A 27,483-nucleotide genomic window follows, 5' to 3' on the forward strand; every position below is an offset into this window, starting at 1 on the left:
TACAACCTTTGAAAAAGGTCATAATTTAAACCGTCAAACTAGAACCAGGATTTAATGTGAAAAATTAAACTGCTTCTTTATTCACAAATTTATAATACTACTCTACTGCAGTCTTTGAGTCCAAGATATTTTAAATCATATTTGGTCGCTGAGGAAGACATAAGTTATAGTATGCATCCTTGTTCCAAAAGTCTGGGCCCTTCCATCCACACCAGCCCTGGATAGAGGAGAAGGGAAAGGAAAGCCTTTTACAAAGTTACAAGATTATGTCATGGAAATCGTGACATCAGGCTCTGTCAGCAGGACCTTGGAATAAGATTCTAAATGGCTTTATCATTCAAGGATTTGAATTCCTACTAGCACAGAAAAGTAACTTATCTTACCCTTTAAGGTAGGTTTTTGAACTTTTAATTCTATATAATTCGTCATAAAAATGATTTAAAAAAACTTACTTATAACTGTTATTCCAGATACCACACTTTACCGATTCTGAGATGTATAGTTTTACCACTTGGAACTGATAGCATGTGACAGTTGAACTAGCAGTCTGTTTTTCTTAATAGTCCATAAAGGACTGTAAGAGACCATTCAGTGGCATCTTAGGATTGAAGTACTGTAGTGAGAAACCTCAGCTTGCCCCCTGCCTGGCATTCTGTGCCCTTTCATTTTCAAATCCCAGGTGTTATTCTTCTTTCCATGTTTCATGTCAGTATTAATCCTTTTTGCCAGCAGAGAAAATTACTTTCAAGCAAAATCTCATTTAGAATATGAAAATTTCTCAGATTACTTCTAGGGCCACTGAGTTATTTTATTAAAGAAGAAAACTTAAAGGAAAAGCCAATAACTGGTCTGTATTATATGATTCTCAAATGAAATGCTTTGAGAAATCCTTGCGAGGAGTCTGAGACTCTGAAAATACCATGAAGTGAGTGACAAGCAGCGGTCTGACTTGTCAAAAAACAAGATAAAAGTAAAAAATCCTCTACCAGTCCTAGGTAATCCCCCACTCTCCCTAGGTAACCAGCATTCTATTTATCATCTCATTTTTTCAGCAAAACTTTATTAATGTCCTAAAATCTGTTTTCTTAACAGACAAATAGAAAAAAGGCTCATTCTGTTTTAACCTTTTTTTGATCCTTTTACACATGAAGGCCTTGTCCAGGTAACCAGATCCAGATTTTTTAAAGGAGAAATGGGTAGAGAGGGTGTCAGAATGGGATTGTATAGGGACATAGTGCATAGGACATGCTTCTTTCCTGTGAGATGACCAGCATGGGAACTTCAAACAGGAAAGCACCACAAGAAGGCACAGAGGTCAGGCAGAGATGGACTCTCCTCTGGCCTCCTGGGTTCCTGGAGTCCAGTGAATCAATAGTTCTAATGGCAGGACCTTCGCTGCACATTTTCTTGTGTATACAAATAGAGCAAGGAGGTTTCTGCTGTTGAAAAGTTCTATAGAAATAGAACTAGCAAAGATGGAGATTGCAGTTCTCCGAGAAAGGAATCAGGGACAATCCCTTACTCTAGTTGTTCAGAAACCTTATCTAGATAATGCCATGTAGTGCAGAGCCCCTTGAGCCAACCAGAAAAGAGAAACTTTATGATGAAAATAATTAAGGCTTCTCCCTGCCTTTAAGACAAAATCTAAATGCCTGGTTCACAAAGACCACCCTTTTTGACTGAGCTTGGTGTGTCCTTCCAGCCTCACCTCTTCGTCTAGCTCTGGACACACTCATCTACCTGGAGTGCAGCTTTCACTGTTTCTACAGGGTGCCGCTACTGCATCAGCCTCGTAGAAGCACCTGAGATACCATTTTTTTTTTCTTGCGAGTCCTTTTTGGACTCTCCTCTGTCCTACCCTAAAGGTTTTAGCTCCCTAAAAACCTCGTGTAATACTAGTGCTTAGGGCAGCGCCTGGCACTTATTAGGTACTTTAATAAATATTGAATGGAATGAACACCTTGCTACAGAACAAGAATATTGCTACTGTATTCAGTAAGATACGTGTACCAGTCAAAAACCTTTTATAGACTTCAAATTCCAAATGCTGTGAAAGAGAAAAGCAAGGAAAAAGGAAACGCTTAAAACTGTAACAACACATTTCTATCCTATTAGTTTACCCTTACCATAAACAAAAGACTTCAGTAAACAGGATATAAGAGAGTTGGACTACACACATTAAAAACTTTTTTTTTTTTTTTTGAGCTGGAATTCCACCCTTGTTGCCCAGGCTGGAGTGCAATGGCGCCATCTCGGCTCACTGCAACCTCTGCCTCCCGGGTTCAAGTGATTCCCCTGCCTCGGCCTCCCATATAGCCAGGATTATAGGCGCCCGCCACCACGCCTGGTTAATTTTTGCGTTTTTAGTAGACATGGGGTTTCACCATGTTGGCCAGGCTAGTCTCGAATTCCTGATCTCAGGTGATCTGCCCACCTCAGCCTCCCAAAGTGCTGGGATTACAGGTGTGAGCTACCACGCCTGGCTTAAAACTCTTTAACATATTAAAACATTTTATCTTTAGTTTATAGTTTAAAAGGTTGTATGTATTCTCTGCAATTTCAATGTATTTGGCAACGAATATAAATGTTACTTAAAATTCAAGTTAATTATGTTTTACAATACTTTCTCCTAAAGACTTGGTACTGAGTTTTCATATGTGAGAATTAGTTGCCTATGAATTAACAAATTTTTACCTCCTTTATCTGCTATTGTAAGAAAGTACAAATACTCTTAAATATGTATCAACTTCAAACCCTTTATAGGATGAGATTAGGTTATATGTAAATAAATTAAAATTAGTCAAGCCTCCATTAATGTCTAGCATTCTGCTTAGCTATCTTTTGGTTAATTCTAAAATTTTAAAAGTTTATATATTCTACTCATCTATTTTAAGACATTGATAAACTTTGATACATTTGTTTATGAAAGCTCTAAAATCTCCAAAGGAATATATTTATGAGTGTGTGTCCTATTATTAATTTTAATAGCTGAGAAAGTTTCTACAAATCTAAATTTTGTCTTTTGCGATGTGCTTTGTTCTTGCACATTCCCTATACAGAGAGGGCTACTTACAACAGCCTCAGAAGGCCTCCACACAAGGAGATTTCTGCCCTCAGCTTATTGTCTTTCTGTTACCAGCCAGTTTGTGATCCTTCATTTCTAGCTTCTTTGCCTTGTGTCTCAATTTGTGTTAAATGGATAGTTACCTTTTCCAAAATAACTTGCAGGTCTTCAGCGCCTGTATAATGTGGATCTAGAATCAGAAACTTTATCTGCCCTGTAATCTCATTCCATGCAACTCCTAGTATTGTGTGGGCCAAAACTCCTCCCCCTATAGAAGAAAAAATAGGAAATACGAATGAAGGCATAAACAAATGTCAAATGCCTATTCAATTTAAAAAGACAGATTATGGCCGGGCGTGGTGGCTCACACCTGTAATCCCAGCACTTTGGGAGGTGGGTGGATCATGAGGTCAGGAGATCGAGACCATCCTGGCTAATGCGGTGAAACTCAGTCTTTTTTTTTTTTTTTTGAGACAGAGTCTTGCTCTGCCACCCAGGCTGGAGTACAGTGGAAGATCCCGGCTCACTGCAACGTCCACCTCCCGGCTCAAGCGATTCTCCTGTTTCAGCATCCCAAGTAGTTGGGATTACAGGTGCATGCCACCACACCCAGCTAATTTTTGTATTTCTAGTAGAGACAGGGTTTTCCCATGTTGGCCAGGCTTGTCTCGAACTCTTGGCCTCAAGTGATCCGCCCGCCTCAGCCTCCCAAAGTGCTGGGATTACAGGCGTGAGCTACCGGACCCGGCCTACTCATTAAGTTCTTTCTGATATTTTGCTGACATCAGCCTACCTCCATTTCTTTTTTTTTTTTTTTTTTGAGACAGTGTCTCACTTTTGTCACCCAGGCTGGAGAACAGTGGATCTCTTGGCTCACTGCAGCCTCCTGGGCTCAAGCAATCCTCCCACCTCAGTCTCCTGAGTAGCTGGCTCTATAGGTTCACACTACCATGCCAGCTAATTTGTGTATTTTTTCTTTTTTTTTTTTTTTTTGGTAGAGATGGGGTCTGGCCCATGCTGGTCTTGAATTCCTGGATGCAAGCTACCCTCCTGCCTCGGCCTCCCAAAGTGCTAAGATTACAGGTGTGAGCCACTACGCCCAGCTTCTACCTCCGTTTCTTACACACTAGTCTCAGCTTGCCTTCTGTCATCACAGGACAGGTCTTGTTCTTCACAGAATTAAGCATCTTTAGATCAGCTAATCCAGTCTTCTTATTTTACAAATAAAATCCAGAGAGGTAAGTAATTTGCAAAATGTCACAAAGCCAGCCAAGTTATGACAGAGTCATGACTTACAAAACCCAGTTGAGTGACCATTTCCTCTTTTTAACACTGCTCTCAGCTCTTTAAATGTTTGAACATAGCTACCATTTCTCAGCCTTTACTTCCTCTGGTTATTATAATCTTTTTTGTAACCTTTAAGCCACCTTAGAAATGTTTTTCAATATCCAGAGATCCATACATATGGTGTGAAAGTTAATTTCAAAATTTTTTAAATGACTGATTTTATGCAACATTACATATTTATATCGGTGCTTTTACATACTACTCACTCTACCAGAAACGATGTCCGAGACAGCTTACCGATCATAACTGGAGTTCCCTCACTTTGGAAATGATTAGCCAGTTCCCGTCCTTGAGAGGCAATTTCTGAACCTTGGCTAGAAAGAAACCATTTTCTATCAGATGAACTACTTCCAACACTAAGGTCAAAGAATGAGCTAGGAGACAATGTTTCCTACATTCTTGTTTTTTCGGGTGTTATTGAAAAATACATAAATGTAAAAAAATTAAGTGGTAGGGAACTGAGAGGGCAATTAAACTGTGCAATTTAAAGCAACATAAACTCAGAATACTTAAGGCCACCAAATGTGCTAGATAAGAAGCTAAAAGACCTTGATTTTCTGCTTCTTGAACTGCATAAAGGAGGCCTGGGTTTTTAACATGAAGTTACGTCACCCTGGTGCTCAGGGAGTTCCTATGGATGGATTAATCAGAAGAATGATGTTAAGTCCTGGGTTCTTGCCTTCTTGCTGGTAGACTTCTTAGTCTGTATTTCCTCATCTTTAAATTGGGACCCAAAACACTGACCTGTCTACATAACAGGAGAGTCTAGGCCTAAAATACATGTCTGTGAAAACTGCAAAATGTTTTCAAGTGCAACATACAATTTTTAGGGAATCTCAGAATTTTTACTTTTGAGAAGAGAAAGATGGGTTAATGAAGGGAGGTATTTTTTGGGGGAAGGTACCCAGTGGTGCTAAACCTTAGCTCTTGCTTAATGAGGAACGTATAATGTTTTAATGTACCAGAACTGTAACTTTTAAAAAAAGTTCTTCACTACTTAAGTCTGTCATTGTTTATTATTATTATTTTTTGAGACAGAGTCTCGCTCTGTTGCCCAGGCTGGAGCGTAGTGGTGCCATCTCGGCTCACTGCAACCTCCGCTTCTCAGGTTCAAGCGATTCTCCTTCCCCAGCCTCCTGAGTAGCTGGGATTACAGATGTGTGCCACCATGCCTGGCTCATTTTTGTATTTTTAGTAGAGACAGGGTTTCACCATGTTGGCCAGGCTGGTGTCAAACTGCCAGCCTCAGGTGATCCACCCACCTCGGCCTCCCAAAGTGCTGGGATTACAGGCATGAGCCACTGTGCCCAGCCAGTCTGTCATTTTTTACCACTGATATTTCCATAACCACTGGGGAAAGGATAAAATTACATCTTTAACACATAAAAGATACAATCATACAATGAGGACAATGTTACTATAATTAACAATAGAAAACGTATTTTATTTGTTTCTTGGGTTTTCTTTTTTTTTTTTTTTTTAGAAAATGTATTTTTTTTTTTTTGAAAGGGAGTCTCACTTTGTCACCTGTGCTGGAGTGCAGTGGCGTGATCTTGGCTCACTGCAACCTCCGCCTTCTGGGTTCAAGTGATTCTCCTGCCTCAGCCTCCCAAGTATACAGGCATGCGCCACCACACCCAGCTAATTGTTTTTGTATTTTTAGTAGAGACAGGGTTTCGCTCCGCTGGCAAGACTGGTCTCAAACTCCTGACCTCAGAGGATGCACCCACCTTGGCCTCCCAAAGTGCTAGGATTATAGGCGTGAGCCACTGTGCCTGGCTAGAAAATGTATTTTAAAACATAAGCTCATACAATCAGGAGTCAGTTATGGACATAGAAAATAATTAATTTATATTTTCTCATTTTAATATTAGAATTATGGTTAAGATACACTGGAAAAGACAAAATGAATACATTATTTGGACACATTACTGGATTATTAACGTTTTAGGAAGAAAAAGAGCAGGAGGTAAACAAAAAGGTCAGTCATAGATCAACATTTGAGTTTTTCCTTTTAAGACTTTTTAAAAGATTAGAACATAAAGAAACTTAATATAATTTTTATGACTTTATTCAACGTTAATATATTTTTAAGTTTTCCTCTTCTAGGCTAAAATTAGGCCTAAATAATACAAGTACACATTACATCAGAAAGTTTATTCATAAAATCAGAGATTTCCAAAAGAAAAATGAAAAAAAATTAAGATTAAAAAATGAGATTTATAAAGCAATGAGTAATAAGGAAGAAGGAGTAAAAAGAAATAAGGGAAGACATCATTTTTTCTATTATTTTAATTAAAATGATACACTGTCACTTGGAAATGATTTATCTAATTTCTTAAAGTGTCCTTACCTGACAAACAGTATTTTTGAAGTTATACCAATCAATTGGTTTAGTACCAGCTGTACCTCAATAGATCCAATCCATTGCCGTGATCCGACAAATGTTGCTGGTTTGTCACCGGCATCGACTAGAGCCTTTATGTATTTAAAAATATAAAAAAATCCATACACAAGACAGCTATTAAAAACTATGTTTAAGGCATTTTCCCTGATTACCAGTACAAGACTATTTTTTTCTTCAAAACAGAAATAAGTGCACCATGAGGTAACAAAAATTATCAATGGTATATTAAAGGCTAATGAAATGTACAGTTGATTATAATTTAAAACGGTATGTTCTGTACCTGCTGAATTTCTCTGTGTGTTGGAATGGACCTCTCTGTGTATCCCTGATGTTTGAACCAAGAGCAGATAGTCTGCAGAGATCGATAAGCACAGCCCCAGCCATTGTCATCTATCCGATCCTGCATATAATGATGATAGCCATATATGCCCTGGACCACATAAATCTATGTACAGAGAAGAAACACAGTAAAATATTAACTTAGGATAGAAGTACATACTCTATATATGCTCCTGAATTATGTTTAATGTTCTTAAGAGTTAGACTGTTACTTTAGTTCCTTATAAAAATAGCTTCACAGATCTATGGTTTAACATTATACCTTCTTGGCTTCTTATTTGAGGTTCAAAGTCCTCACCACGGGGCCCAGCAGGACCTACCTTCTGGCCTCCTCTCCAATTTCATCTCCTAAACTTTTCCCTATTGCTCCCTCTACTTTCGGTTCCCATATACCAGGGGCAATATGACCTCGGAGCCTCATGGTTCTCTTGGCCTGGAACTCTCTTTTCCCAAATTAATTGTACAGCTTGCACTCTTACTTCACTCAGGTCTCCATTTAGATGTCAAAGGTCTTCCCTGACCATCCAGTCTACAAACAGCCCACTCATTCTCTCACTACCCCACCCCCTGCCTCACCTGTCATCTCTGTCCTCTTTACGTTTTTATTTTTCAAAGTATATCACTACTTGATATACTTTAAATGATACATTACTTATCATTTAAAAAATATCTGCCTACTTATACTAATATGTGAGCTCAGTGAGTACATACACTGTGTCTTACCCATTTTTGGGCCCAAGCTTCTACAACACACCTGGCACATGGTTAATATAAATGCTGCTGAATAAATGCTGAATGAATGAAGGAGGGAATAAAGGAATGAACAAACAAATGAAGGGTCCATATCATGGGACACAGGAAGAATGTGTATAAATTTATAAACCTGCTATGATTACAGCCCAGGTATGTTATTTGATGACTCTAAATTAAGGGTCAAAAAATAAAGATAAATAAATTGCTAATATCATATAAATTCTTATAATGCTAAGAATGTATATATCTTTTTTTAAAGAACTGGGTTTTTGTTTTTTTTTTTTGAGATTGGGTCATGCTATGTTGCTCAGGTTGGTCTTGAACTTCTGGGCTCAAGTGATCCTCCTGCCTCAGCCTCCTGAGTAGCTGGGATTACAGTTACACACCACCATGCCTGGCTCCAAACTGATGATATTTTTTAAAAATTAGGTGAGAAGAGATAGGGGCAAGATAGAACCAACCCTCACCCAACAATTAGAGAATATATATTCTGCCCAAGCACAGATAGAAAAATTTATAACTTGACCATTGTGGCAGGCTGAAAAGTGGCTCCCAAAAGGTATAAACGTCCTAATCCCTGGAACTTGTGAATGCACCCTCTGTGCCAAAAAGTAAAAGAAAAAAGCAAAGGTATTACTAGATGTGATTAAGGATCTTAAGATGGGGAGGTTATCCTGGATCCTAGTGGGCCCTAAATGCAATCACATATATTCTGAAAAGAGAGGGGCATAGGAGGAGAGGGTAATGTGACCGAGGAGGCAGAGATCAGAATGATGGGGCCACAAACCAAAGGATGCTGGCAGCCATCAGATTAAGGAATGGATTCTCCCCAAGAGCCTGTGGAGGAAAGGTGGCCCTGCTGACATTGTGATGTTAGCCCAGTGACACTACTTTCAGAACTCCAGAACTGAGATAATACATTTCTGTAGTTTTAAGCCATCAAGTATGTTATTGTTTTTTGGGGAACAAATACAAGTTTCAATAAATTTCAGAGTTAGTTTCACTTAGAATTCTTTCTGAACAGGAGGCAAGTCAGAAACCAGTTAAAACAAGAAGAAAAAGAAAAAAGGAAAATAAATTCTGACATATTTGGACATTAACACTTCTAAACAATACATGGACAAAAGAAAAACCATAATAGAAAAATATAAAAATACTTAGAAGTAAACAAAACTAAAATCCTTCAAATTAAACCTATAAGATACACTAAAAGCAGTGCTTTGCTTGAAATTTAAAACCTTACATTAGAAAATAAGAAAGTTGGCCAGGCACAGTGGCTCATGCCTGTAATCCCAGCACTTTGGGAGGCCGAGTGGGTAGATCACCTAAAGTCAGGAGTTCGAGACCAGACTGGCCAGCATGATGAAACCCCGTCTCTACTAAAAATACAAAAATTAGCCAGGCGTATGGCCAGTGCCAGTAATCCCAGCTACTGGGGAGGCTGAGGCAGGAGAACTGCCTGAACCAGGGAGGCAGAGGTTGCAGTGAGCTGAGATCATGCCACTGCACTCTAGCCTGGGCAACCGAGCAAGACTCCATCTCAAAAAAAAAGGGAAAGATTAGGCCGAGTGCAGTGGCTCACGCCTGTAATCCCAGTACTTTGGGAGGCTGAGGCAGGCAGATCACTAGGTCAGGAGTTTGAGACCAGCCTGGCCAATACGGTGAAACCCCATCTCTACTAAAAAATACAAAAATAAGCCGGGCGTGGTAGCACACTCCTGTAGTCCCAGCTACTTGGGAGGCTGAGGGAGGATAATCGCTGGAACCCAGGAGGTGGAGCTTGCAGTGGGCCGAGATTGTGCCACTGCACTCTAGCCTGGGCGACAGAGCAAGACTCCATCTCAAAAAAAAAAAAAACAAAAAAAAACAAAAAAAAAGAAATATTAGCAATAAGCTAATATGTCCAACTTAAGAAGTTATTAGACAATAAATCAAAGAAAGTAGAGAGCAAAAATTAATAAAATCAAATACAGAAGTTATAATAGAGGGGGCCAACAAAGCCAAAAGTTTTTTTTAAAAAAGACACAAGGCATAAAAATGATAAGAAGAATGAAAAAGAAAATATTATGACTACAAGATATACTAAAACCTAGGTAAATAACTTATAAAAATCAAAAAGTCTTAAAGCTGTTACCAAAACTAAACTGGTTACTAAAAATCTTCTCACAAAGAAAATGCTAGGCCCAAATTGTTTTACAGGCAAGTTTTACCAAACGACCAAGGAAAGATCATACCACTCATATAAACTTCTCTAAAAAACTACAAAAGGAACATTAACCTAACTAATTCAGTAAACCAGTGTATCACTAATAAAAAAACAAAATAAGAACAGTATGAGAGAAGAAAATTATAAGCCAGTATCATTCACGAACATAGATGCAAAAATCGTAAAATATTAGCAAATGGAATCCAGAGGGGAATAAAAAATAATGAGTCATAACCAAACTGAGTTTATTTCATGAATGCAAATCTGTATTGTTGAGAGATTTGTGCTAAAGTATTTAAGGGTAAATAATATATCTATAATTTTCCTTGAAATGGTTCAGAAGGGAAAAAGGGAGAAATGAAGCAGATACAGCAAAATGTTAACAACTGTTGCACGTATGTATCGAGAGGTACAGGAATATTCATTGTCTAAACAGCAAAAAACCTGGGAAAAAATCATAAAGATAACTGAATTATGGTTAGACAAAATACCAGAGATAAATGTTTGATATGTACTATTGAGCAAAAACGCAAGCTGCAGAGACTATGTACAGAATGACACCATTTTTATAAAACTCAAAACTATGCAATACTAAAAGCGACATTGCTGAGATTAATATGTAACACATAAGCTGAAACTACTTTTTAAAAAGGAAGGAAATGATGAACACAAAACCCATAATAGCTCCTCTTGGAACTGTGTCGAGGAGGCAGAGAAGTGGTAGGGAAAGAGCACAGACTGGTAAAGTTTTGCTTCTTAAATTAGGTAGGAGCTCCCTGGTATTCATTTCCCCACTGTGCTTTACAATTTGCATATATGTTATATGTACATATCAAATATTACATGATAAATACGTATATATTTTTCTTATGACCTTGTAATACAGATATAATGAACCTATTTTATTGTCAAAAAGCAATCAGTATTCATTCAATACCTTCTGTGTGTCCAGGTTCTTCTAAGGAACTGTTCTTTCTGTGAGGAACTTTCTATGGAAGCTGGTCGGCCCACAGCTTTTGCAGATGGATATGCTGCCCTGAGTACACTCTAATGACCAAGACCACAAGTGGGCCCCTAACTCGTCTAGGGTACGTACTGTATCATATATTCATTTTTTTAATTTTTAAGATTTCCTCAAAAGTCTCTTGGATGCTCAGAAGGTATTAATAAATGCCACCATATGATGGCCAAGTTTTCTTTCTCTTGGGAATCTGAACTGAGAGGTGCAGAGTTAGCCAGGCAGCCAGGAGCAGGAAATGCAGTTGGAATGAGGCATACACTGGGCAGCTGAGGAAGAACAGGAAAAAGTGACACACAAGCTGAAACAGTGAGGATACAGAGGGTATGAGGCGGAGAAAACGGAGTAAAAGTTAAGAACAGGCCAGTTAGGATCACAAGCATACACAGAAAGCAACAGCAATGCCACCAAGGTATCCATGGAGTCCTTGAGAGAGACTGAAGACACCTGCCAGTCACAGGGCTGCTGTTTCTAAGAGGCCCGGCTCTACTGGTATTCCTAATCTTGGATGCCTATAAGGTCCTTTCTCACTGGCCTCCATGTATCCTTAAAGTAACCCTTCCACCACCCTCCGCCAATTCACTCTTATTTGAGCTACCTTTAGGGAGGATCTATCCCTGGCAACCGGGTATATGTTACATAGAAAATAAGTCTAGTTCCCCATTAGACTTATCCTACAGTGGCTGGGCACAGTGGCTCATGCCTGTAATCCCAGCACTTTGGGAGGCCTACATGGCAGATCACTTGAGGTCAGGAGTTCAAGACTAGCCTGGCCAACATGGTGAAACCCTGTCTCTACTAAAAATACAAAAATTACTGGCCAACATGGTGAAACCCTGTCTCTACTAAAAATACAAAAATTAGCCAGGTGTGGTGGCAGGTGCCTGTAACCCCAGCTGCTCAGGAGACTGAGGCAGGAGAATTGCTTGAACCCAGGAGGCGGAGGTGGCAGTGAGCTGAGATCACACCATTGCACTACGGTCTGAGCGACAGAGCGAGACTCATCTCAAAAAAAAAAAAAAAAAAAAAAAAAGACTTATCCTACCATGTGGTTTGGGTAGACTATGCCCTTAATTAGCATGATTTCTCAGGTTCAGAATGAAAAAATAGGACAAGCCTTTAAAGAAATAAGAGAATTTTAGTAAGATAAATGTGGTAACTAACTTTTCTAGACCATTTTTTAATTACTGCTATCTTAAGCAATGTCTGTTAACAGAGATGGGTGATAAATCATGTTTTAGGAATGAATATATAATGAATCAAGTCTTCTACTGGGTACCAACAAAAAACAACTAATACATTACTGATCAAGTGACTCCCATAAATAATTAGTTAAACTCACCATACCAGTCTCCATGTTAGGTGGATTAAGATAAGTATGTGGATTTCTAATGTAACCATCTTTGTATGGCTCATCTGGAAAGTGATAAGCATTAGACCTTTTGAAATAGGGTCTGTCGTGAGGCAGATTGAAGAGATCATGTAACTCCTAAAATAAATCAGAATCAACAGAAAAAGAAAAAATGTTGGTGATTTAGATTCCTAGTCAATAAATAAACTAAAGATGTTATTAAACAGTCTTTTAATATATAGGTTATAAAAGTTTCCAAACGCTTATGGTTTAATTCACTAACATCAAAGATGGTGAAAACTGAACTAAAACCAAGTAAGATTTATTTTCATTTACATCTGTATCTGGGGAGAAACTGGAAGGGACAGAGAAAAATGAATATAAATTGTCAGAGTAAGAGAACTAATTTTTAAATAATTATTTATTATAACATAGTCTGTTAAAATACATCCAGGCTAAAGACTGGTTTTGAAAGAGCCTCAAAGTATTTTAAAAAATTGTGTCGAGTGCCTTACAAATATTTTATACTGTAAGTGGTAGTGATGAAACTACAGAGTAGAAGTTAGTGGTCTAAAACCAACCAATATGGCAGGAAAACAAATACACATATATGTTTAAAATGTGATATTTTCCCAACTATATAAAAACATGTAATAGCTACTTTAAAAAGTTCGACATGTTCTTTATCATATCTTGTACTCTAGTGGTTTGAAAAGATCAGCTCCTGTAGCTATTGCTTCTACAAACCAAGTCACCTCCACATACAGAGGGTCAGCGTATTATATCTCTCCCTAAGGACAGAAATTAGGAAGATGCTCCATGGTCTAATTTGATAGGTTCTAAGCAAGTCCACCTATCAAAGAGATGTAATCCAAAACCAGTCATGAGTAAATCTCACTACTTTGAATGCTGGTCATGTTTTCTCCAAAATTCCTCTAATAAAGCCCAAATAAACTTACTTGTGGAGTATTACCATAAATCCTGTTCAGAATTAGCATAAGTTATCATTTTCCTTCCCTAACTGTAACCTTGTCTCTTTCACAAATTGGGAAGTGGTAGAAATTTGTTAACACCAGCTACTTTAGGCATGTAAACGCACCTTTTCACTTCTATATTTCATTATGGAAAAATATTAAAATATCACAGAATATATGAACCACACCAAGCATTTAAAATTAAAATGTTACATACAGGTTCAACATAACATTTTTTCATTAATACTACTTAAAGTTTCATGAGAACAGAAATTAAATAATGTGTAAAATGAATAGTCTAAATTCCACACTTTTAAGTTAAATCACAAAATACCTTCCATTTAGTGGAAATATATAATTAAATACAAAATGAATGATAGTCATTATTGTTTTTTCTAAGAATAAATGAACTGGTTTTACCTTCCTATAGGCCTGCAGCTGGCCATCTGGTATTCCTGAAGGATATGAAATTGTTACAAGATTTTTTTTCCCTGGTAATAAAAAGTGCAGTGGTTCAGGGACCACAATAGACGTTCCTTTCATATATTTCAAAATACATTTTTCCATGTCAGTTAGTTGATTATGAATTGCATCAACTAGGAGTTTACGAACTCTGTTGGGGGGAAATATATAAGTGTATTAACAAAAGTTATAGTGGCTACAATAAAGTACAGAGCTAATATATCCTTAATATAGTAAAAACCTTGATTGGACCAGGTTTGTTAAAGGAAGTCTGAATTACACATTATAAAAGAAACTGTATTTGCTCTTTGTGGATAAAGGGAAATCCTCCAGGTTTTAGCATGCTACCCTACTTCCTCTAAATAACCATTTAATTAATAGATGCTCTCAGGTTAATAATAATAAACAAGGAGAGAATCACACCTTAGGTATGCCTACAGGATATAGAAACATGGGTTTGGGGAAGGGCCCTCATTCAAATGTGGCAGTGGTACTATAAAAATACTTACTTTCCCCATGTTTCTTCTGGAGCAACAGATATAACTGCATCGACAGGTAAAGTCATATTAACATAATGGTGTCCTCCGCTTTCCCTTTCAATGATGGGCGTTACAGCTGCCAGGGAGGTTGACATTTCCAGCATAAGATCTATGTTTACTATTTGATGCTGTATAGATAAACAATAATAGTCAACTTGTAGTGCATTAAACACTAAATATAAAAAGTAAAAAGACTTTTCAAAAATGTATTTTTTATTAAGAAAAAAATTGAGACTAGTCAAGTACAGTAGTGAAAAGGGGGAAGAGTAGAGAGCAAGGAGTTCAATCTGTAACTGGCTATGAATGGTCAACTGAGATAACTCACTACCCTCAGACCAGCCAGTAAAAGGGACTTTCAAAGCATAGTGTATAAAGCTGTACTACAGTCAAAAGATTAAAAGCGGAAAAAATATTATTTTAAAAAGAAATTACTTTCTGCTTCAAAATAATGTGGGGAGAGGGATTAAGAAGTAAAGATGAAATCAGACTGGCCACGTATTGATAAACATTAAAGCCATGCATAGGTTCACTGGGGTTCGTTACATGATTCTCTCCACTTCTGTACTGATTTAAAATGTTTAAAAAATCAAATGAACATAAAATAACCACACACCAAAGGAACTTTTAAACATTTAACTATACAGCCCTGGTCTAATACATAAATAACTATAAACAAATACTGAACTCTACTTTGTAGGTTTGATTTTTACAGGGGTATGAACAATTCTGAAATTTACACTAAACAAATTTCGCAAAATACTGAGGATCCTGGGAGTCAGATTTCTCACTGGGAAAAGGTCAAGCACTCTAGGGTTGAAGTGGAATTGGAGGTATCAATGTGATTTACATAGATAAATATGAACGTGTTATATGTGTGTGTGTGTGTGTGTGTGTGTGTATAAATGTATAAAAGTATGTGCCCATGGAAAAATGACTGATTCCCCAGCTAGAACAGAGAAAGCACATGTTGCACCTGGAACATCTGATGGAAAAAAGTAGGAAGTGCCCAAAATTACAATGTTAGAAAGGCACTGGAGCCAGCTTGAAGAAACTTCTATTGGCCAAATCTTGGAAAATGTGAGCATCAAAATAACTAATGATAGTACCAGATTACAAACCACTGCATAAAATAAGAATCTATGGCAGATAATACAAAAGGAAATGACAGATTTAGAAAAATCACCACTTTGTAATCACCAGATTAATATTGGATTCTGGCAAAAATTATCAGTGGATGCTAAAGTGGTGGGTCAAAATCTGATGAGGACTAAAGTAAGATACATATGTAGTTTCTTCCCACAAGATACTAATTATAAGGGAAAAAATAGTACCTTTACCATGGAGAAAACTGGTGGATACCATCTTAAGTGAAGTTAACCTCACCAATAATAGGAACAGACTGATAACTGTTTCTCTTTCATACAATGTGCTGAGGACACAACATCACTTCTGTGATATTCCTGCCAATAATGCATGACCTAACTCTAATAACAAGGAAGCATAAAACAAATCCAAAAGGAGGAACAGTCTTAAAAAGAACTCACCTGTACCCCTCAAAATGTCAAGCTCCAACTACTGGTAATTTTCAAATCATTGTATCCAGCCCACAATTATTTTGTGCATTCTACATCTGTAAATCTAACAGCTCATCTGTACATCTTACTGAGGTCTTAAACATGGCCCAAACCAACCTCATGTCCTCCTCACCTTCCATCTTTACCCACACAAGAAACTCATCTTGCCAGTTAGTTTCCAAGCAGAATCCATTGTATCCCTAAATATCTCTTATATCCAATCCCTCTTCTCTATTTCCATAGCTAGTGGTTTAGTTAGGCCTCTTCTAAAGAGGCCCATGCCCACCTCTCCAGCCTTATGTCCACCCATTCTTCCTCTACTAGCCTGGAAACACTGTAGTCATATTAACTTCGTACAATTTCGTGCCTTGAAGAAGCATCTCCATTTTCTATCTTCAACATCTGTTAAAGTTTGTGGCACATGGCAGGTACTCAGTAGTATCAGTTCAAAAATCAACAGAACCAGCCAGGCGCGGTGGCTCACACCTGTAATCCCAGCACTTTGGGAGCCTGAGGCAGCTGGATCACCTGAGGTTAGGAGTTTGAGGCCAGCCTGGCCAACGTGGTGAAATCCCGTCTCTACTAAAAATACAAAAATTAGCTGGGTGTGGTGGCGGGCCCCTGTAATCCCAGCTACTCAGGAGGCTGAGGCAGGAGAATCACTTGAACCCAGGAGGCGGAAGTTGCAGTGAGCAAAGATCGTGCCACTGCACTCCAGCCTGGGCGAAAAGAGTGAAACTCCATCTCAAAAGAAAAAAAAAAACAAAAAAAAAAAACAAAACACACACACACACACACACACACACACACACACACACACAAACAACAGAACCAAGAACAGTATGAAGAAAAATAAATCGTTTACTATTTGTCTTATGTGGCACAATGTGTCACTTTGTCATGATTCAGAATGCCTTGATTTAATTTAATTTATAAATGTATTTAGGCTGTTTCATTTTTGTGGGAGCAAAGAAAGCATTATAAAAAAGCTTTTGAGATTATGTATTATAGAGACAAAAACTTAAGATATGTAAGACAAACATACAACTTTTGGCAAGTCATTTCATCTTTTTGGACATCAAAATTCTGACCTATGATAAGAGGGTTAGATTAAATTATTTCTAAGATTGTACTCAGTTCCAAATTCAAAGATTTAACATTTTTATCAGTACAGAAGACAGATGGTTTGCTTACCATGTCAGATAACTTTTTGTCCTTCTTTCTCATGAATTTTCGTTTTATATCTTCTTCTGGCTCAAATCTAAATTTTTAATACACAAAGACATTTATAATATGAAATGAGGTTTTGAAAACATTTCTAGAAATCTTCAAACGTACTCACTGAATAAAGCGCAGTATGTTCTTACAAGCAGAAGCATCAGTCAGTTCTCCAGGAATGGTGTTTACGTCAGTGCTAGGCCATATATACACTGAACTGTGGCAAATTCTGAACACAAGGGCATTTGAAGAAAGCTTGGTTGACAGGTCACTCAACACATGTTTCAGTGCCTTCTTGAGAAAAATTTCTAAATTAAAAGAATATAAATAGAAGAAAAACAAATTTTTCAACATGTATGGTTCCAAACATACACAAAAGTAGAGCATAGTAAAACTCTCAATACCCATTCCCCATATTCAATAATTATTTTAAAACTTTTTGCCTATCTTTTTAAAAAATTGAGACAAAATTCACAGACCATAAGATTCATTCTTTTAAAGCAAACAATTTAGGGCTTTTAGTATATTCATAAAGGTTTTATAATCATCACTAATTCTAGAACATTTTCATCACTCCAAAAAGAAACCCTGTACCTACCAGCAGTCATTTCTCATTCCCCCTACTTTTCTCTAATTGAAAATTTTTTCATTTACCTCCTACATCTTTTTTTTTTTTTTTTTTTGAGACGGAGTCTCGCTCTGTCGCCCAGGCTGGAGTGCAGTGGTGTGAACTAGGCTCAGTGCAAGCTCCACCTCCCGGGTTCACGCCATCCTCCTGTCTCAACCTCCCAAGTAGCTGGGACTACAGACTCCCACCATCACACCCGGCTAATTTTTGTATTTTTAGTAGAAACGGTGTTTCATCATGTTAGCCAGGATGGTCTTGATCTCCTGACCTCGTGATCCGCCCGTCTCGGCCTCCCAAAGTGCTGGGATTACAGGTGTGAGCCACCGCGCCCAGCCTCCTACATCTTCTCTAACTTGCACATGGTACCCCACGGCCTGGTGGGGTGCTGGAACACAATATCCAAGTTTAAATCCCATTCAGTCCACTTACTAACTATATGATCTTACAGTTTTTATCTCTCACCCAGCTTCCTTTGCAAAATGAAAAGAATTTCAGCATACCACCCATAGCAATTATTAACCTACTTTTTTCTTTATGGATTTGCCTATTGTGGACATTTCACATAAGTGGAATCACACATTACAGGGCTTTTTGTGTCTGGCTTCTTTCACTCAGCTTAATGTTTCATCTGCACTGTAGCATGAACCAGTACTTCATTCCTTTCTATGGCAGGATAATATTCCATTGTGGATACACCAATTTTGTTATTCATTCATAAATTGATATACATTTGTTTCCACTTTTTGGCTGTCACGTACATGCTGCCATGAACATTTACATGTAAGTTCAGTTTCTGTGTGGATGTGTTTCAATTCTCTTGGGTGATCACCTAGAATAGAATTTCTGAATCACGTGGCAACTCTCTATTTCACACTTTCAGGAACTGCCAAGCTGTTTTCAGCAGCTGCACCATTTTATATTCCCATCAGTGATGTAGAAGGGTTCCAATTACTATTAAAATAACATATTACTTATAGCAATAAAACTACTGAGTGAAGTTTAAATGTCTTAGTTCTTTTTCTCTTTCATCCCACTACGCCTATATAATCAAAGCTCTGTGTTCTAAAGTTACAGGTGGTTTTTTCCTCTGTATGGTTATGTCACCAACATACTTGCTTTAGTTTGTTTTTGTTTTCAAGGATTTCCTTTTAATAGACTTTTTAAAAAATATGTTTGAATATTCAAAAAATTAGAGTATTTTAATATTTTTGAATATTCGACACATTCAATTTGGAAACATTCTTATGTTTCCAAAGTCAAAACAATATAAGAAGATATAGTCAAAGGAGACAATCTTTAAATACTCATCTTAGCCTTACATTCCTAATCCTAAGCCTCTTTAACCTTGTAAATACTTATTCAATGACCTGATTCTGCTGAAAGAGTATTTAAAAAAAAAAAAATAAATAATGACCACACTGGTTATCTAGATAAATACTTTGGAGCTATGGTAGAAATTACTCATAACAAATCAGATATTAAAATATTTCGTATGTTTCAGAAAGCAGAATTTAAAGATTTTCAGTTGCACTACAAAAGACAAACATAATTCTTTTTTTTTTTTTTTTGAGACAGAGTCTCGCTCTGTCGCCCAGTCTGGAGTGCAGTGGCGCGATCTCGGCTCACTGCAAGCTCTGCCTCCCGGGTTCCCACCATTCTCCTGCCTCAGCCTCTCCAAGTAGCTGGGACTACAGGCGCCCACCACCACGCTCAGCTAATTTTTTTTTTTTTTTTAGTATTTTTAGTAGAGAAGGGGTTTCACTGTGGTCTCGATCTCCTGACCTTGTGATCCGCCCGCCTCGGCCTTCCAAAGTGCTGGGATTACAAGCGTGAGCCACAGCGCCCGGCCCATAATTCTTAAATTAGCTTCTGTTTATCCCTAAAGGACTATTTGGTAAAGTTACCTAAAAAAAATTGTGAAGCCTTTAAAGTTAAGCATGTCCATTCTCTATATTTTCTCATTAATGAGAGTCCCTTTGTTGAGTGTTGACAGAGTTCGATAAAGGAGGAAGAATACAATCAAGTCAGAAGACAAGTTCAACTAAATTACTAGGTAAAAAGTATCTGTAGTCCTTGTTTACATTTGATTATTGGATTATCTACTGATGAATGGATTAATTCTACTTTGGAATAAGATTATAGTAAAGTATGTTTTCAGTTTATATCAAGTTGTGAAACGTAAGGTTTTATCCATAAAGTAACTTTTTAGGAAACAACTACACTCTACTAGTAACGTAGGCCTGAAAATGAGTGATTTAGTTCTTGTAAAATGGTTCTCATCTTAATGGCACATCAGCATTACCTAGAAAGCTTACTGATGCCTGGGTCTCTGTCCCAGAAATGTAGTTTAATGTAGTCTGGTGGTAGGGATTCAAATGTGGACCAAAACTGAGAACAATTTATTAGTTGAAGGAATGGGTGGAAAAGAATATTCTGCACCCTCTCCCACCCTTCCACGGGACTAGTAAAGGATGGCCAGCTGCAATCTCCTTCAAGGAATGCTGGTATCTGATACAGTTTAGATGTCTGTCCCCTCCAAATTTCATGTTGAAATGTGATCCCCAATGTTTGAAGTGGGGCCTGGTGGGAGGTGTTTGAATCATGATCCCTCATGAATGGCTTGGTGCCATCCTCACAGTAGTAAGAGTGAGTTCTCCTATCAGTTCACAAAAGAGCTGATTCTTTAAAAGATCCTGGCACCTCCTCCCCTCTCTTTTGCTCATTCTTTTGCCATGTGATACACTGCCCCCTCCTTTGCCTTCCACCATGATTGAAAGTTTCCTGAGCCTCACCAGAAGCAGATGCTGGCACCATGCTTTTTGTACAGTCTGCAGAACTGTGAGCCAAATCAACCTCTTCTTTATAAATTACCCAGTCTCAGGTATTCCTTTAGAAAGATGCAAAACAGACTAATACAGTACTTTTAATTCCTGATCTTTCTGAACTGCTCTGTGGCTTCTGGCACCACTAATTGTACATTTCATGAGTGATTTCATTTATAATGAGGGTGTTAACTATCACCCTTCAGCGACATTACATTCTCTAGCTCCAACTCTGACCACACTCTTCTAAATTTCTGACTCAGCCAAATGCCTGTTGGGAATCTGTACTTGACCTTCCACTGGCATCAAATGAAACAAATCTCAAACACAGCTCATCCCATTCCTCCTCTGATGTTCTTTATCTCAGTTTGTGGCTGTAGTTCAAGTCAGCAACAGGAAGACATCCTAGAATTTGCTTCATATAAACCCTGTTGATTTTTCTTCCATAGAGTTCTTGTACTCATCCCCATATACTGTAGTATTTAAGAGAGTAGGTTCTGGAGACTCAGGATTATATATACAATTGCAAGTCTGTAATGTACAATTCTCGATGCACATTTACAATGTGCTCATTGTAGATATTTACATTTATTGTGACAATTAATGAAGAGGGGAGTAAAGTTTCTTAAGGGAACATCTTTTTCTAATTTGCACAGAGGTGCGCCATGGGCTGGTGGGTGTGCTGGAACACAGTGTCTAAGTGTAAGTCCCATTTAATGTACTTACTAACAATATAACCTTAGTTCATCCCCTCTCTCTGTTTCATTTGCAAAGTGGAAATAATCTCAGTATATTTCACTATCAATTTTCTAATAAAAAAGAATTTTTCAGAAGACCTACCATTAGGAGTAGCTAGCTGAAAAGCCAAATCAAGGCCTCCTCTTATTCTGAAAAGTATATCCATACTTTCTGAAATCACCTAGAACAAATAAAGACAAACTCCCTTGTAAAACAAAACAAACTCATTTTCATATAAATTAGAATCTAACTGAGTTTAGTGGTAAGACATTAATTAACCTTGATTCGTCAAATTATTTCATGAGTTAATTCCTTGTTTTATGGAAAAAACAAAAAAGCAACCCCAAAATTTTAAATCAGGGGTTCTCAACCTTTGTTCTATACTGAAATCACCTGGGGAGCTTGAAATACTGATGCCTGGGCTGTACCCCCAGAGATTCTGATTAATTGGTCTAAGGCCTAGGCACAGGGTTTTTTTTTTTTTTTTTTTTGAGACAGGGTCTCACTCTGTCACCCAGGCTGGAATGCAGTGGCACAATCTCAGCTCACTGCAACCTCTGCCTCCTGGGTTTAAGAGATTCTTCTGCCTCAGCCTCCCACGTAGCTGAGATTACAGGCATGCACCACCACTCCTGGCTAATTTTTGTATTTTTAGTAAAGATGAGATCTCAGAATATTGGCCAGGTTGGTCTTGAACTCCTGGCCTCAAGTGATCCGCCCGTCTCAGCCTCCCAAAGTGCTGGGATTGCAGGCGTGAGCCACCGTGCCCAGCTGGAACAGGGATATTTAAAAGTACCCTATGCCCCCATGCCAGTGATTCTAATGTGAACGGTTGAGAACTACTGCTTTAAGACAATCTTTCTAAATTATAATCTTGACAGGTTTAACAATGACAATAAAACATCAACAATAAAGAACTAGCTTAAGAATGTGACAAGGCACTGAACCTAGTATAATACCAGGGAGTCAAGACAATGAGAGGAAACTCATACTGAGGGTGGGATATCAACTGGTGGAATTCTTCAGAGAATATGGCAGTAAGAATCAAAGATTCATATTCATAGGCTTGATCTAGTGATATGCAGTTAGAATCTTAGACTTAGTCTAAGAAAAATCTGAAAAACACAGAAAGATTCGGGTATATGGATATTAACCTAACTGCCAACAACAGGAGATTGGTTAAAAAAAATATAAATATCATACAGCCATAAAAAAATCATGTTTTTGCTGAAAAGTAAAAGGCACAGGACAATGCTCACAACTTATAAAGGGAAAAGAGCACTCGCAAAATGGAACCGATCAGTTCTGAACTTGGATCCATGTGCTGTTTCAGGTAGTTGATGATATATGACAAATGACATGGATCATTGTGTGTGTATACATATATACACACAGATACACATTCATACATATATACATATATACACACACACACACGAGAGAAAGAGACAGGAAGGGAGAAAGAGAGGGGGAGATCTCTTTTGGGAAGAGGTTTCAAAAATTTCATCAGATTCTCAAAACATCTCTCTCAAACAGGCTGAAGAACCACAGTACACACTAAGACCCCTATTTTGAAATAAATGAGTAAGTACTAACATTTACTGAGCTCTTCAAATGTAAAAGGCAGGCAGGCAGGGTGCAGTGACTTACGCCTGTGATCCCAACACTTTTGAAGGCGGAGGCAGGAGGATCACTTTGAGCCCAGGAGTTAGAGACCAGACTGGGCAACATAGGAAGACGCCCATCTCTACAAAAAAAAAAAAAAAAAATTTAGCTGAGTGTGGTGGCCTGCACCTGTAGTCCCACCTACTCGGGAGGTTCAGGTGGGAGGACTGCTTGGGCCCGGGAGGTCAATGCTACAGTGAGCCATGATCACACCACTGCACTCCAGCCTGAGCAACAGAGCAAGATCTTGTCTCCAAAAAATAAAATAAAACAAAAACATGTAAAAGGCACTATGCTAAACATACATACTCACTCCAATCCTCAGAACAGTATTAAATAGGTACCAATACAATTTTTCTCATTTTACAAATCCTTTGTCACATTTCTATAAGGGTCACTGTTTTTATTTATTCTAAAATTGTAATCTGTTGAAAGATCATATACCTTTTGTCCCAATTCTACTTGTGGGAATTTATTCTAAGGAAACAAGAAAGTTGAGGACAAATTTAGCTTCAAGGTTGTCCATTTATTCTACTGTTGTTCATCACAGAAAAATAAATGGAAACCACTTAAATAGCTATTAATAAGAAGTCAAAGAATACTACCATACAAACTAGTATGTACCCATTTAAATAAAAAACATTTATAGATACTGAAGATAAAAGTTAGACAGGAAAGAGCAAATTTTAACTCTGCTACTTACTGTATAATTTTAAACAATTTAATCACTTAAGTCTGTTTCTCTTCTGTAAAACTGGAAAAATACACAACTTCCCAGGGTTGTTATGAAGATTCCATAAGACATCATTCATGAAAGCACTAGTCTTCCTAGACTTCCGAATTAGCTGAGATACCCTCTGAAGAAGTAATACTGAAGCTGAGATCTGAAGGGTGAGTGAAGCTGCAACAGCCCATTCCAGGCAGGGGCATCGATGAGTGAAGATCTGCTTAAAAGACCACTTAGGTGACCACTCCAGATGGTTAGATCTCAAGGCCAAGGATGGTAAGAGTGGAGGCAGTGACAACAGACAGACATTTAGAAGTAGCATCTATAGGACTTGATTATTGACTGCATGTCGGGGAGCTGACAAGAGGGAGATGTCAAGGATGATTTCCAGGTTTTGGGCAGGCACAACAGGATGTATGGTGGTGCCATTTACAGAGTTGGGGGTTCCTGGAGGAAGAGCAGGTGTGGGGTGTGGGGAGGTGGAAATGCTCAGTTTGGAACCTGCTGAGTTTGAAATACATATGAGCTATCCAAGTGGAGGCACGGTTAGCAGATTTGTGGGTCTGGAGCTCGGAAAAAAAGATCTAACTTAGAAAATTTTAGGAGAACGCATAGGGTGTAAAGCATCCCTGAAGAGCACCACCATTTAGGATAGGGATTGGAGAACCTTGCTGAGCAATGAGACAGGAGAGAAACCAGGGGAGGGAAACACCACGGGAACTAGGGGAATATAATATTAGAAGAAAATTGCGCCTGTCTTTCCCAGGTTAAGCCCTTCTTGCAAGGCTTCAAAAACGCCGAAAAGTCTCTCAAAATGCTCTCACACAGAGGAGTAGCAGGGGGTGCGTGTCCAAGGTGGCCGAGGCGGGGTGCACACTTGTGTGGGGCACTTTCCCTCCGGCCCAGCGCTGAGACAGGGGAACTGGAAGGCCGCCCAACCCACGCAGCTCGCAGCTGCCATCTTGGGCCCCGGCAGGGCCAGCTCCTTTCAGGCGCTGTGGAGCCCGCTCGTGGCGGCTGCCAAAGTCCGGCAAAAAACGGGGGTCGGTGACGAGCAGAGATACTCACCATATCCGCGACGTGGCGGTGACACCAGCGCTGACGCCTGCCCAAAGCCTCCGGGGGCGGGCCCTGAAGTGGCGTCACCGCGCCCTAAAGTGGCGTCACCGCACGGCTGAGGGGCGGGGCCCGGGCGGGCCAACTACAACTCCCGACATGCACGGCGGCATTACGTCACAGAGCGTACCACGCTACAGTAACTCCCCGACGGCGAGGCGGGGCGGGTAGCCGAAGACTTATGTTTGAAGAATTCTCTTAGTTAAGTCTTTTCTGTCCTACAGACGCTCACACGTTCTTCTGCGTGTTCTTAGGTGCGGATTCGAATCTCCTCGTATCCTCCCGCAGCGTTCTTGGAATGGATTCTCCCGTACCCGGGGCAACACATCACACAATAAACGCCAGCTGTTGTGGAACGTGCAGAGGCGCTTCGCAGCCCAGGCGTGTCGCGGACACCTGGAAACCCTCGCCGCCCCCGCAGCACAGTTAACCTGGACGAGCTGGGGCAACCCGATCTCGGCTGTCGAAGTGGGTGTCCTCAGGAGAGGTGACTTGGTCCTCGCGGACGCCAGGTTTTGCCCCTTAGATACCTGCCACCTCCCAGCCTCCGTTTCCTTCCTGAGAAATAGACTCCTCATCCACCCCCTCCAGTTTTCTGCCCCTTCTTCACCTCTCACGACACTCTATCCGTACCTTTTCCAAGGGAACGTGCCATAATTCGGCTATGCTCTATTTTCTTGTCTAATAGATTGTAAGCTCCTTGTGGGCAGCATCTATGCCTTCTTAAATCTGTATTTCTAGTTTCTACCAGCAAGCTTGACCCGAAGGGTCATTAAATAAATGAATGAATAATTTTGTAAATGTTGCTCAAGAAGAGTTAAGTAGTGGCAGGGCCGGGCACGGTGGCTCACGCCTGTAATCCCAGCATTGGGAGGCCAAGGCAGGCGCATCACCCGAGCTCAGGAGTTCAAGACCAGCCTGGGCAAAATGGTGGAACCCCGTCTCTGCTAAAAATGAAAAAAAAAAAAAAGCCGGGCGTGGTGGCGGGGGCCTATAGTCCCAGCTACTCGGGAGGCTGAGACAGGAGAATCGCTTGAACCCGGGAGGCGGAGGCTGCAGAGAGCCAAGATAGCGCCACTGCACTCCTAGCCTGGGCGACAGAGCGAGACTCCGTTTTAAAAAAAAATTAATAAGAAAAAAGTTAAGTAGTGGGAAAGTTCTAGGCAAGAATTTCTTCCCTCCCTCCTCCCTGGCTGGCTTGTGTGCCGGGAGCTGCGCAGACGCGGGGTTACCGTTCGTGAAAGGATTCCTCACGACGAAAGTAAGATGATGACCTAGCAGACAACCACGATGAGGGCTTGGAAGGAAGTACATGCCGCTGTGATGGAGTTAAAGAAGTGATTAAGAAACTGAGCAGTCCGAAGAATCAGTGTTAATGGCGAGGGGTGGGGTGGGAGAGAAAATGTCGGCACGCTGAAGTAGCTGGCTAAAGAGAAAGGGCATGGACAATGGTCCTGTAGCTGGAGAGAGCCCAGCCTGAGGACGGAAAGAGAACAATTACAGCTAAGGGGCTACAGCAGGGGTTTCCATGGTGACAGATGAGGCTGGCTGATATAGGGCCTGAGACATTTAGGCCCCAGTAGCAGCACAGGAATCCTTTGTGGTTAGGCAGAGGGGTGGAGCTTTGAAATATAAGGTAAATGAGAGTACTAAATCTTGACTGAAGTTTAGTTTTAAAGCATCCCTGATTAATGGAAGAGGTAGGATGTGGGGAAGGGCGTTGTATTTGCTTATGTTTTAGTTTAAAATGAATCTGAATTTGCCCCTGTGGTGTTACATATTAGGAATGATTCACGCTCAGGTGAGCCAGTTTCAGGCCGGCTTGCAGAGAGGCACTCAAACAGCTTGCTTTAAATTTAAGGTAAAAGGCCGGGCGCGGTGGCTCATGCCTGAAATCCCAGCACTTTAGGAGGCCGAGGCAGGTGCATCACTTGAGGTCAGGAGTTTGAGACCAGCCTGGCCAACATGGTGAAACCCCGTTTCTACTAAAAATACAAAAATCAGCCGGGCGTGGTGGCAGGTGCCTGTAGTCCCAGCTACTTAGGAGGCTGCGGCAGGAGAATTGCTTGAACCCAGGAGGCGGAGGTTGCAGTGAGCTGAGATAGCGCCTCTGCACTCCAGCCTGGTCGACAGAGTGAGACTCCATCTTAATAAGCAAATAAATAAATTTAAGGTAAAAGGTTCTTACCAGCCGGGCGCGGTGGCCCACTCCTGTAATCCCAGCACTTTGGGAGGCCGAGGCAGGTGGATCACCTGAGGTCAGGAGTTCGAGACCAGCCTGGCCAACATGGTGAAACCCCGTCTCTACTAAAAAAATACAAAGTTAGCTGGGCGTGGTGGCAGACATCTGTAATCCCAGCTACTTTGGAGGCTGAGGCAGAAGAATCGCTTGAACCTGGGAAGCGGAGGTTGCAGTGAGCTGAGATCGTGCTATTGCACTCCAGCCTGGGCTACAAGAGCGAAACTCTGTCTCAAAAAAAAAAAAAAAAAAAGGTTCTTACTTTGGATTACAAACTGTGAGGCCTAACCCAATGT

General features: G+C 39.7%; 3 protein-coding genes across 16 annotated transcripts in view; 2 read left to right on the forward strand and 1 right to left on the reverse strand.

The window, feature by feature from the left end:
* ANKRD37 (ankyrin repeat domain 37) overlaps window positions 1-25,749 on the forward strand; it is a 29,218-nt gene extending 3,469 nt beyond the window's left edge. Inside the window, exons 5-6 of the mRNA XM_032149036.2 lie at window positions 11,069-11,204; window positions 25,203-25,749. Coding sequence (XP_032004927.1) covers window positions 11,069-11,078 — 10 coding nt within the window. The 3' untranslated portion in view covers window positions 11,079-11,204; window positions 25,203-25,749. The remainder of the gene's footprint in view (window positions 1-11,068; window positions 11,205-25,202) is intronic.
* Window positions 51-26,295, reverse strand: UFSP2 (UFM1 specific peptidase 2). 6 transcript variants are annotated; one of them, XM_058436965.1, is made up of 13 exons: window positions 24,901-24,949; window positions 23,037-23,187; window positions 21,543-21,621; window positions 17,377-17,560; window positions 17,229-17,295; window positions 14,431-14,588; window positions 13,880-14,072; window positions 12,477-12,623; window positions 7,099-7,263; window positions 6,765-6,889; window positions 4,649-4,725; window positions 3,208-3,332; window positions 51-217 (listed from the first exon to the last, which is right to left on the reverse strand). In XM_058436965.1, the coding sequence occupies exons 2-13, from the start codon at window positions 23,169-23,171 to the stop codon at window positions 131-133; spliced, it is 1,542 nt and encodes a 513-aa protein (XP_058292948.1). In that variant the 5' UTR covers window positions 23,172-23,187; window positions 24,901-24,949; the 3' UTR covers window positions 51-130. The 6 variants fall into 6 exon arrangements, with proteins under 6 accessions (XP_058292948.1, XP_058292950.1, XP_032004925.1 ...); XM_058436967.1 differs by lacking the exons at window positions 23,037-23,187; window positions 24,901-24,949 and adding an exon at window positions 26,181-26,295; XM_032149034.2 differs by lacking the exon at window positions 23,037-23,187 and having other exon boundaries at window positions 24,901-25,107.
* Window positions 25,317-27,483, forward strand: part of CFAP96 (cilia and flagella associated protein 96) — a 27,543-nt gene continuing 25,376 nt past the window's right edge. For 3 of the 9 annotated variants that reach the window (XM_032149041.2, XM_032149040.2, XM_058436975.1), the window contains exon 1: window positions 25,325-25,435. The gene's annotated coding sequence lies outside the window, so the exon portion shown is untranslated. Of the gene's footprint in view, window positions 25,461-26,445; window positions 26,585-27,483 lie in introns of those variants that run through there. The other 6 variants (XM_058436978.1, XM_058436979.1, XM_032149039.2 and 3 more) reach the window with 6 other exon arrangements.

This window comes from Hylobates moloch, unplaced genomic scaffold (genome assembly GCF_009828535.3).
Source record: "Hylobates moloch isolate HMO894 unplaced genomic scaffold, HMol_V3 SCAFFOLD_3, whole genome shotgun sequence".
NCBI classification, from domain to species: Eukaryota; Metazoa; Chordata; class Mammalia; order Primates; family Hylobatidae; genus Hylobates; species Hylobates moloch.

What these genes read in the sequence shown, in the direction of transcription:
- UFSP2 (XM_058436965.1), bottom strand. Translation starts at nt 23,171, where the DNA reads ATGTTGCCCAGTCTGGTCTCTAACTCCTGGGCTCAAAGTGATCCTCCT. An exon ending in CTAACATGGAGACTGGTATG is followed by an intron (nt 7,264 to 12,476) that starts GTGAGTTTAACT and finishes CTCTGTACATAG; the next exon opens with ATTTATGTGGTCCAGGGCAT. An exon ending in GGGAACTCCAGTTATGATCG is followed by an intron (nt 3,333 to 4,648) that starts GTAAGCTGTCTC and finishes TTTCTTCTATAG; the next exon opens with GGGGAGGAGTTTTGGCCCAC.